We start from the raw sequence: 10528 nt of genomic DNA on the forward strand, positions 1-10528 counted from the left end.
ATGGTTTTAGATATCCAAAATACAAAAGACGAGAAAGCATTATTCTTTTAATTGGTAGAAAAGGTGAAAACAATAAAAATTTAATTACATTAGTAAATCCTGGAAACCAAGAACATATCAGACGAACCAACGAAATAAGAAATAAGAGCAGTTTCACGCAATTTTGTATTAAAACAAATTTAAATTTTTTTAATTGTTTATTTTCATAACAGAAAAGTTGTTGACCATAGATGATATTATAAGAATGAATGGACACATTTACAGAAGGGGTCTGGGGGTGGTCCTGCGCACCTGGGCGGCAATTCTGTCCAAGTCACGCTGTCCCTGAACAAATTTGTACAAATTAAAAATTTGATAACAAGTTTCATATTAAGAATTATTAGAAGCTGTTTCAGTTAAGTTTGTTCTCATCAGAAGTCAGGAGAACGAAAGTTTAAGGAATCATCATACAAACAGGGTTAGTAAATAAAGAAATATTACTCATTCAAATTGCCAGGGGTCTTAAAATGAAGTTAATATACAATAAATTAGGATAAACCAAAATTATAGATTTAAGAAGAAAAATGATTTTTAAGTATCTGAATTTTGAAGCCAATTAATGACAAAACGTGTTTATATATGTATCTGAAGCACAATAATAATTTACTATTTAATGTCGACCGTAGTACAATAATAACTTTAATATAAATTTTAAGTTTAATTTAGTTGGGTATACAAAGGAAAGAACCTAGATTTTTCTAATTTGCATCTTTGTAAAGGTCAAAGAAAGAGGAAGGTGGTGGATTTAACTTTTCGTAACACAACATACCATCAATTTTATTTTGGGTGCGAATCCCTTAGTTTTAAGAGATATTTGAATAATCCTTTAGGTTGGGCCAATAATTGGTATCTTTCATAGAAGGCACGGGAAAAAACAAATCTTTGCCGCAGCCATTTTTCATTATAGGTCGTTGGTGTCAAACCAATGATAATAAAGCATTAAAAACTTTATTTTGAATAAGTAGAAAAAGTAAAGAAATATTTCTTTATTATAGGACAGGAAGCAAAGCATCTCAACAATTTACCTGGCTGGTCAGTCTTCTGCCACCGTTAGGGTCCTTCTCAACCAGCTTCAGCTTCTCCAGAGCCTGGAGGGCCTTCCTGGCAATGGAGGAAGAGCTTCTAGCAACATGATTAGGGCGAGAACCAGCGTTCTTCAACTCTGAATAATACATCAAATTTTAATAACTAGTAATGCGTACAGATCTTTTCCTCAAAAAAAAAGAGAAGTAAGACTAAAAGCAACTTTTTGGAGATTAACTGGAAGCCTGCACCCAAATTTACGGAATTCCACGACAGAAAATGACACTCTTACTTTAATGAAATCTTGTTATTTCTGTACCAATTGAAAGTTGCTCGTTTTTTTAGATCAAATAAGAACTTACGTCCATAGATAACAGTGAGAGCACCAACACCGACAGGAGACCTCAAGTAGATGTGTCTGGCAATACTAGCAGTTCTAGTGTAGAACCAGTCCTCGTCGAAGGGGGCCAGCTGCTTGGCACGACCGTCCTTGACAAGGTCAACCCACTCGGGGACGGGCAACTTGCCGGACCTAAACAAGCACAGTCATTGAACAAAAAGTTTTACTTTTTACGGATTGTAAACGATAAATTGATGTACTTTCACGGAACAAAATTACCCGTTCAAATGAATTTGTTTAGTTAAATAAGGGGGGGGGGGGGGATGTGGTGACTCGTCACACGACATACCAGCAATTTTATTTTAGCACCCAAAATAAAATTGCTGGTATGTCGTGGGACGTGTCACCACTTTGAGATATAAGTTTTCCGGAATTTTAATGTAGGGAGGAGATTTGAAATCTGCATCAAATTTTAAGGAATTTTTTTTATAAAATTCGTTTTTTGTATAATTCTTCATCTAAAAGCGGAAATACAAATTAAGTTAATTAATTTTGGCATCCGTGATTGGTGGATTTTAAAAATCTGCGCTCTGATTGGATGTCGTACATCATTCAACCAATTAGAGCGCAGGTAGTTTAAAATCCACCTATCCTATTGGTCAAAATTAATTAACTTAAAATGTATTTCCGCTTTTAGATAAAGAATTATACAAAAAACGAATTTTATAAAAAATCCTTAAAATTAGATGCAGATTTCAAATCTCCTCCCTACATTAAAATTCCGGAAAACTTAAAAATTTTCCATCCCCCCCCCCTCTCCTTGGTGAAAAAAACTAAAAAAATGTGGGGTAGGAAGAAAAAAATAAATAAAACGGAGTTCTTTAAATATTTTTCCATTTTCCCCTCTACCCCTGCATTGGACTGTAAATAACACTAGTACAGAAAGATCTCCCACTTAAAAATAAACCTACTTCTTCAAGAAAGCAGCAAAAGCAACAACAAACTTGTGCTGGTCAACATCCTTAACTGAACAGGGAGCCATCTTCTCTGAAAAATATAACAGTTTTACATAAGCAATACAACATAAATACAAATTTTGCAGGTTTACGAGGAAAAAATAAATTTAGATCACTACTGTTTTTTCCTTCTATTCTTGCCCAACCGTTTCGCGGCTCCGTTTTTGGAGTTAACCTTAACGCCTTTTTTGTATTTAATTTTCTTGCCGCCGCTGGAGCCGCCAGTTCTGCCGTCGAAAAAGCTGGAAACATCGTTGAGACTGTCCTTAGTGTTCTTCTTTACTTTCTTTTTGCCACTACCATACCTTTCGTCCTTGTATAACCGCTTTTTGCTGGGACCCCTGAAATTATTGAAACATAAATCAACATGAAACCTATGTAGCGAAACAGTTGAGATTAAACAAAGCAACAAAAAGTATTTGATATGTAAATCAGGAAAGTTATGGCATTACAAAAATTGGGACAGACAGTTTTCAAGGACAATCAGGGGTGTATGTTTTCCTCCAACATCCTTATGTTTCCAGAATAAATACAGCAAAATAACTGAATGTTTCCACCTGGGAGAGGGGAGTGATGGAAAATATACACCCCAGAGGCCATATAAATAAGAAAGCAAAAAATGTAATGGTGGAAGTTAAAAGCTAGGAGATATTCAATACTTATATTTTGAGCTTTAATAGTTATTTCTCGCATCGTATTATAAAGACTAAACAGCTTTAAGCGGATGTAAAATGTACCAATTTTATGCTTAAAACCAGGTTTTTTAGCCCGGAGATGCCGATGGCACGGGCTAAAAAATTGGTATTAATCTTATGATAGAAAACTGGATATCAGTGTTTCGGAGAAGGTAGCAGCAACATTTTTGGTGGAGCCGGAGCCGTATTTTTCGTTAAAAACGGCTCCGGCTTCGGATTAGCTAAAAATGATTTTTTAAAGTAATATTATAATTTTGCAACGGTCTATTTCCATATAATAAACTGAAAAACTATTGTTACTTGAACAAATAGACACACATCCTTCTACTTTTATATAGCTTTAATCGAGTAAAAGCAAAATATTTTATATTATTTAGTTTATTTCATCAAATTCAATAATGAACAAAACTTGATATATTAATTTTAAGGTAGGAGCCGGAGCCGTATTTCCAGATACAGCTACGCGGAGCCGGAGCCGCATCAAAATTAAACAGCTCCGACATCCTGCTGGATATAATAAGATGCTAGACATAGTTTTTTTTCGTATGGATGTGAACCAGTTCTTATCCACCGGATAGGAAATGAATACGAGAATAGTTATTTCTCACATCGTATTATTAACAGCTTTCCGCGGATATAGAATGTACAATTATAAGATTCAAACCAGTTTTTTAGCCCCGAAGTACCGAAGGCACGGACTAAAAAAACTGGTTTTAATCTTATGATTGTACATTTTTATATTCGTAGAAAGCTGGATATAATACGATGCTAGACATAGTTTTTTCGTATGGATGAGAACCGGTTCCTATCCACCGGATTCGAATGAATACGAGAAAATTTAATAAAAACTTACTTTTTGTGTTGTGCTCCGTGAGAATACTCCTCCTCCAAATCTCTGTCCGCGTTCAAGAAGTCCAAATTCTGTATTTTTCCCTTGCGGAACTGTTTAACTTTTTCATCTAGCTGTTTTCTGGCCTTAGCTTTGTTTTGTTCCGTCTCAACCTGCACCTGTTTGCCGAACTTCTTGAGCTCGCGGAACCTGCGCACCTTCTGCCGCCTCTCCTCCTCCTTCTGTTTGCTCAGCAACTTTCCGCGGATTTTCTGCATGTGGTCGTCGGATTTAACCATCTGGGCAAAGTAGTCTTCAGGTCGGCGTGTAGGAATATTCATAGAGTTGAGTCTAAGGAAAAAATAACATACATTCGAGAAATATCAAATACGCAAGAGGTTATAAGAATGACGTAGTAAGTATTCACAAAACACACTTCCATTAAACAAAAATTTGCTAGTCAACTGTTAATTTCAGTTTGCCTTCGGCAGATTTCCGGAGCTTAGCTCTTGTGGATTTTAACATGCTTGTAGTTAAGGCAAATTAATAAATCCTTATAATGAAGTAACAGTATATCAGTCTGTTTGTCTGTCCGTACCGAAGGATCTCGCTAACCGCCGAACCGATCGGCTCTCTTTAACAGGGTAGCTTCTCATAGGTCCCGGGAAGGTTTTTAACTATATTGGGGGAGGGTACCACCACCCTCCCAAAAGAAATCGCCCCTAGATTAAAATTGCTCCCCCTCCCAATTTTAAGGAAATAAGAAATTTGGTTATCGATTTAGACTCTTCCCTTCTAAGTGCCCCTAGAGGCCTCTAAGGGGGGAGGGGGAAGAGATAGCCGAAAGTCTTTAATAAAGTAGGAAGAAAGCATCCATAAGTAGCGAAGCAATAAAATAATAATGAAGACTAAAGTGGCCAAAGAAGGTTCTACAGCAACTTTTGAATTGTCATTATAGAAAAAAACTAAACGTTGAGAAAGAAACATTTCTTTGTCTTTTTAAGCATGATCACATGGGAACAAATAAAAATATTCTGGTTACAATGAAAACTTTAGCAGACTATCTTAAACATCAGCAATAAAAAGTTACCCCATAACGTTAGACGGAAAAACATAACATATCATAATAGTAACTACACTACTTAAAAAAACAAGGGTGTATATTCTGCGTGGAAAACCCTGCCAAAAGGGGTGGGGGGGAAATGAAAAAATTAACAGCACATTAGTGAAATAATTTTTCCCCTCCTTGAGGGAAAAATAAATCTTGTGCAGCATATACACCCCTGAAAACATGTACTATGTACCTGGGAATTGCTTCTAATACTGCTGCCTGGGCTTGTCGATAGAACATCATCTCCCGTTTGAAATCGTTGTGGATTGGGTCGTCATCGAGCTGTGTTTCGTCCTAGAGAAATTAATGATTTCTATTTGAGATTTAAGAAAAGACTTACGCTTTAATAATAAGATCTAAATAATCTCAATAATTGTGCTAAAATAACCAAAATTAAAATATAAAACCTATTGGGGAAATGTGTTAGGAATTCCATGAGCAAAATTATTGTTAATTTTACCCAAGAAGGAATTTCTAAATTTTATCTTCCTGATCTTTACTACCAAAACTTTCATCAGTAGAAAGAGTTGGCGAAAAAATCAGGGTTTTCAAATATAATCCATTCCATACCTCAATGATCGTAGTCTTGTACCTTAAAAATTACCCTAGCTAAATTATACTTTACACCCCGCAGTACTCGCGACCATGGCTCAACACGTAGCGCATACGTTTGTCGCCGGGAAGGTGATAGGTTCGAATCTATGTTTAAAACCGCGTCATAATTAAAGACGTTGAAAATGGCTACTACTGCTCCTATGTCAGGTGCGCGACATTATTAGTTAAAAGTAAAAGGAATGCCTTAGCCCAAAACAGGCGCAACACATTAACATGCACAGTTAAGACTTCTAAGACAAAGGTCGTACAATCTAAGTGTCAGTTGTCTGTAAGGCGAAAGGACGATTTACACCGCAATTGTAGAACGCGGCGTATGTTCCAAGGAGCGAGGATAGAACCCGAAGCGATATCAAACCCCCTGGATATAATCCTACTGCAGTGCTAACTCACAAAAAAAAGTTTAAGAACAATCTTTAACCAACCTTCGCCTGGGCCATAGTATTCTTGCGAATTTTTGCGTGTTCTTCTTCCTGGTAGGCCAATTCTGGAGCTAAAGGTGCGGGCGCATTAATCATGTCTAGTCGTTCAATCTATAAAGAGTTCGGTTAAAACGTCTAGGTTAAAATGTTTAATCCATGAATGACGATCCTAAGATCAGAGTGGTCACAAAATCGGATATTAGTCAAAAAGGAATTTTAACATTTTACGGATCCGTATTTTTATCACTGCACTGATTAAAACAAAGACTGGCGAAGTCTCGTTTAACTTATGAAAAACATCTTAACTGGAAATGTTTAATATTAAAGTGTTATCAAAATTAAGTACAGGAGATATGTTTTCTTTTGCTTTCAAAAGGTTCATAATCTGTGATACAAAAGGAATGTCAAACCGTCTAAAGCTAAAGATATCTGTAACCGCTGCACAGATTGGGCTCTATTCTTCAGGGAATATACTTATTAGTGATTTGGTTTTAAGCCTTTTTAGGAGTGGGGGAGGTGGGATTATAATAATTGTTAAACACCATTACTGAAATCCATAGCCGATATTTGTATTTATCACTTATAAATACAATTTTTAGGGATTTTTAAATTTTAAAAATTAAAAAAAATATTTCTAACAGGATAACACCGACTATTGCATTAGGTAAGTGCATTAAACCTAATTCAACCAGTGGCCGTGGGTATAAAACAATAAGCAGATAATAAGCATAAACATAGTTGACGAAATCTTAGTGGAAAGACACACATCGTTAAGCTTAGTTTCACAAGGAAATGAGCTTTATCAAATTAATTAGAAATAAACTGCTCACCCACGGCGTAAATTGTTTGATATCTAGTAGTTTTTTCTCCAATGCCTCTTCATCAATATAGAACTTCAACCTGGTCTCTGGCACACGGGTCATAATATTCAAACCAGGCTTCAAGGCACCACTAGCCAAGGCGGCTTGTAACTAAAAATTAATATGAAAATAAAAACCTGTATAATGACTTTAATTAAGAACAAGGATGATAACATTCATAAAAGCGAAGCACTGAAACGGTTGGACAAACGTACATTAACACTTATATATTGTCAGAACTAAATAATCAAAATATAAATGTATAAGAGTCAAAGCAAAATTGTAAGTAGATTTGTTGAAAAACTGCTTTATACAGGATAATGATTATAAACATAACTACATTTATAGGACTTGATTATAGAGTTGCTTCGCTTATAACATTATACTTTGTTGTCCCAGGAATCAATATACCAAAAATCAGATCAATCGGATGATTTGATCACATAAAAATTTGTTGTTAAAAAAGTAAAAAAAAACAACATGTTTAAAACGAACGTACGATCATTTTGGTAATGATTATAGTTGCTACGCTTTCTAAATCGTACGTAACTATTAAAGGAATCACCATGCAAAATTTGAAATCGATAGGACAATTCTAACATGCCTAAATTAACGAAAAAAGCTACCCGTTACGGACCGACCCTAATTATAGAAAAGCTTCGCTTTTAAAGGGTAGGTGGAAAAAAACTTGGTACTGAATCTTTCGCCTTTAAAATAAAATAAAAAAATACCATAAAACGGTCTACTTATATAAAAAATGTTTTCACTTAAAATCTCTATAAATACACCCTCCCAGATAAAATTCTCCAAGTTTAATTACCTCTCGTTCCTCTAGCTCTTCATCGTCCAAGTCTTCATCACTTTCCTGCATGTCCTCATCTTCAACTTGCTGTCCGGCTTCGCCCTCTGGTGAGACAGCTTCCTCGTCGGAGGATTCCTCCTCCTCCTCGCTAGAATGCATTTGTTCAGCCTCTGTCATTTTGTGTCTGAAACATGTTTCAGGATTTTAGATATTCATTAGGACCTGAGGATTTCATTTGAATAGGGAATAAACATTTTATTTTATATCTAATCCATCTTCTTAAATCCAATGTCGCTGGCGTACTCGCGGAAACACTGACGGCACATGTTCAGGTGGTACTTCCTAAAAAATGCAGTTTTATAAATATCTTAATAGTTCCAAATGTAACAAGGACCTAACAAACTTTACATTATTCCAGATTTTGATACGTAATAACTTTCTTACTTGCTGCATGGTAAAATTCCTCTTTTATTTGAGCTTTTACTATTATTAAATGCAACTTAAGAGGAGGGATAAGATTCATGATAATGTGCAGATCCTACTAATGTATTAAACGAAGTGTTTAAAGAAGACACGTTTCCATTTATACACTAGCTAATATAATAGAGGTCAAGCAATTTCAAGCAGCAGACAAATGATCCTTTAAATAAATTCTGTCTTGAAATGTCTGTTTGGTAAGGTCATTTGTCCTAAGTAATGAACAGAGAAAATATCAATCCCCCATAGCTACTTAAATAAAACATACTGTACAGCTAACGGCAGGACTACCAGCAAACTATAAAAAAAAACTTCACCTGATGATACCGTGTCTGTTGCTGCAGGCCCTGCACTTTCTGGAGCCAGGTCCGTAGTTACGGGGGTGAGAAAACCAAATGTTATCGTGTCCCATTTTAACCTTCTCTGAAACAGGTTCATATTTCATGTTTGTATTTGAAGATACAATTTCCGAATACGGAAATTAAAGATGGTTCATACTCCAATTAGCGATAAGGTGGCAATGATGTTATATTATAACTGAATAAAAAGACTAAAAGAAGAAGCCGAGGATCTTTCCTCCCAAGTGCTTTTTCCTGGCCTCCTCATGGTCCATGATACCCCCAGATGTGGTCATAACAACAAATCCGAACTGTCTGGAAGGCAGAAGCTTAGAGGTCCATCCCTCAATGTCCCTGATACCAACGTCGAATCTGAAATAAAAAGAAAAGTCACCCAAAGACAATAAAATAAATTACCAATATTAACTTGTTTATATCAGAAAATAATTTCACATCAGATATCAGGAGAACGAAAGTATTTGATAACATCACGCTGTAACAGGGAAGTTCTAAGTATATCTATCTAATTTTACTTCTAAAAAATCTTTTAAATGTTCAATCTAAAAAAGGCCATAAACATTAAACACCATAGACTATATATAAAACATTGTGTGATTTATACAGGAATGTCCCTGGAAAAAGAAAAGATTGGATATTAACCTGGGAGAGATGACACCACACTTGTTAAGTCTACCAATAAGATTGACGACGATCTTGCCAGCACGGTGATCATCAATGATCTCAAACTCTCCAATGTAACCGTGCTTCATCATCACGGTCAAGAATTTAATCACAACCCTAGAACTGGGTCTCAAAATGACCTAAAACATACGTCAAATTAAAACACAACTCTTTTTATTAATGCAAGCCATAGACTAGACAACAAGTGTACTTTCAAGATAAAAAAAAATATTACTTGCAACAAATTTTACCAGGATTAGATCAAATAAAATTGTAAATAGTCAGGTTTTTGTTGTCCAACCAACTCCCATAACATAATTAGAAAATTTGGGAAATCTTTACAAGAGTCCCAGGTTAATTTCATACTCAAATGTTTTTGGTTTAGAGTTTTAAAACGGTTTTAATATAAATTTCTTTCACTGAAAACCTTTAATACATATACTCGTATTAAAACAAATAATGTTCATTAGATCTAGTAATTTCGCCCTCATCTTAAGGGAACTTCGGCCCCAGAGAAGTGTTTATACACCCATAACTAACAAGGTTACCTGGCGTTTACCGCCCTTCTCTGCGTTGTTTAGGGTACGCAAAGCGTCCGCAAGTGAATTCATACGAACCATCTTGTCTTCTGAAAAATTGTACAATAATTTCAATAAACTTTCTGTCTCGACTACGGAGAAGCCTCTTATTACACTACAAAGCAAATGAGAAGTCACGCCACCTACAAAATAAGTGGCATATGAAATGTAGAAGAGTAAGAAGGTTACTAAGCATAACTGTAGAGCCAAGTCAGCCCAGCAGTTTATGCAAACTACCAAGCAAAACATCTCATTTCGTGCAAAGAACGTAGTTCAAAAATAAAGATTCTTACTCTTTAATTGAAACAGACTTAAATTATATGTTAAGAAATTATGTGGTCAATGCTTAATATCTCATCGATTGCGGAGACAATTTATACCTTTCGAAGTGAAGTAACAGGCCTTATAAGATGATAAAAGCTTTAGTCTTGCATCTTCAAAATCAAGCCCCTTAAGGCTAGTGCCGAAATTACAGATAGAGGAACGCATAATTATCAAAAATTTCAAGATTTTGTTATTGAAGATTATCGCAAAATTTCATTCAATAAATTATTTAAATAAACGAAATATTCATAAAACATGGTATATTATACATTTATTTTAAAAAAATATTCATCACGATATGTATAAAATAGTCAATTGCATATATTTTGTAAAAATTCCTACTGAATAACACACGTGCCCTCTCGCAACTACTCGGCAAAG

At 35.3% G+C, this 10528-nt stretch overlaps 4 protein-coding genes across 4 annotated transcripts; all 4 read right to left on the minus strand.

The window, feature by feature from the left end:
* Positions 1 to 178: 178 nt before the first annotated feature.
* On the minus strand, positions 179 to 2502 carry LOC145317032 (small ribosomal subunit protein eS19-like). The gene is made up of 4 exons (XM_080157894.1): positions 2374 to 2502; positions 1425 to 1594; positions 1065 to 1201; positions 179 to 324 (listed from the first exon to the last, which is right to left on the minus strand). Exons 1-4 carry the CDS (start codon positions 2442 to 2444, stop codon positions 259 to 261), a joined length of 444 nt encoding a protein of 147 aa, XP_080014020.1. The 5' UTR covers positions 2445 to 2502; the 3' UTR covers positions 179 to 258.
* LOC145317029 (putative rRNA-processing protein EBP2 homolog) lies at positions 2446 to 7926 on the minus strand. Its single transcript, XM_080157891.1, has 6 exons — positions 7768 to 7926; positions 6918 to 7058; positions 6091 to 6198; positions 5247 to 5347; positions 3967 to 4293; positions 2446 to 2759 (listed from the first exon to the last, which is right to left on the minus strand). The coding sequence occupies exons 1-6, from the start codon at positions 7924 to 7926 to the stop codon at positions 2534 to 2536; spliced, it is 1062 nt and encodes a 353-aa protein (XP_080014017.1). The 3' UTR covers positions 2446 to 2533.
* RpS29 (ribosomal protein S29) lies at positions 7926 to 8803 on the minus strand. The gene is made up of 2 exons (XM_080157895.1): positions 8544 to 8803; positions 7926 to 8091 (listed from the first exon to the last, which is right to left on the minus strand). Exons 1-2 carry the CDS (start codon positions 8669 to 8671, stop codon positions 8016 to 8018), a joined length of 204 nt encoding a protein of 67 aa, XP_080014021.1. The 5' UTR covers positions 8672 to 8803; the 3' UTR covers positions 7926 to 8015.
* LOC145317030 (small ribosomal subunit protein uS8A-like) lies at positions 8646 to 10515 on the minus strand. Its single transcript, XM_080157892.1, has 3 exons — positions 9794 to 10515; positions 9225 to 9385; positions 8646 to 8936 (listed from the first exon to the last, which is right to left on the minus strand). Exons 1-3 carry the CDS (start codon positions 10070 to 10072, stop codon positions 8777 to 8779), a joined length of 600 nt encoding a protein of 199 aa, XP_080014018.1. The 5' UTR covers positions 10073 to 10515; the 3' UTR covers positions 8646 to 8776.
* Positions 10516 to 10528: the final 13 nt, after the last annotated feature.

This window comes from Acartia tonsa, chromosome 4 (assembly GCF_053477335.1).
Source record: "Acartia tonsa isolate MP-2025a chromosome 4, ASM5347733v1, whole genome shotgun sequence".
NCBI classification, from domain to species: domain Eukaryota; kingdom Metazoa; phylum Arthropoda; class Copepoda; order Calanoida; family Acartiidae; genus Acartia; species Acartia tonsa.

Bases quoted from the DNA above. Each gene is read 5' to 3' on its own strand.
- LOC145317032 (XM_080157894.1), bottom strand. From the start codon at position 2,444: ATGGCTCCCTGTTCAGTTAAGGATGTTGACCAGCACAAGTTTGTTGTT. The intron at 1,595-2,373 runs GTAGGTTTATTT...GTGCTTGTTTAG, and splicing joins TTTGCTGCTTTCTTGAAGAA to GTCCGGCAAGTTGCCCGTCC. The intron at 325-1,064 runs GTAAATTGTTGA...AAATTTGTTCAG, and splicing joins GCAGAAGACTGACCAGCCAG to GGACAGCGTGACTTGGACAG.
- LOC145317029 (XM_080157891.1), bottom strand. From the start codon at position 7,926: ATGACAGAGGCTGAACAAATGCATTCTAGCGAGGAGGAGGAGGAATCC. The intron at 7,059-7,767 runs GTAATTAAACTT...ATTAATTTTTAG, and splicing joins AAGAGCTAGAGGAACGAGAG to TTACAAGCCGCCTTGGCTAG. The intron at 2,760-3,966 runs GTAAGTTTTTAT...CAATAATTTCAG, and splicing joins CACGGAGCACAACACAAAAA to GGGTCCCAGCAAAAAGCGGT.
- RpS29 (XM_080157895.1), bottom strand. From the start codon at position 8,671: ATGAAATATGAACCTGTTTCAGAGAAGGTTAAAATGGGACACGATAAC. The intron at 8,092-8,543 runs GTGAAGTTTTTT...TGCATTTTTTAG, and splicing joins AACAGACACGGTATCATCAG to GAAGTACCACCTGAACATGT.
- LOC145317030 (XM_080157892.1), bottom strand. From the start codon at position 10,072: ATGTTTTGCTTGGTAGTTTGCATAAACTGCTGGGCTGACTTGGCTCTA. The intron at 9,386-9,793 runs GTAACCTTGTTA...CGTATGTTTTAG, and splicing joins AGAAGGGCGGTAAACGCCAG to GTCATTTTGAGACCCAGTTC. The intron at 8,937-9,224 runs GTTAATATCCAA...TTTTTATTTCAG, and splicing joins TGTGGTGTCATCTCTCCCAG to ATTCGACGTTGGTATCAGGG.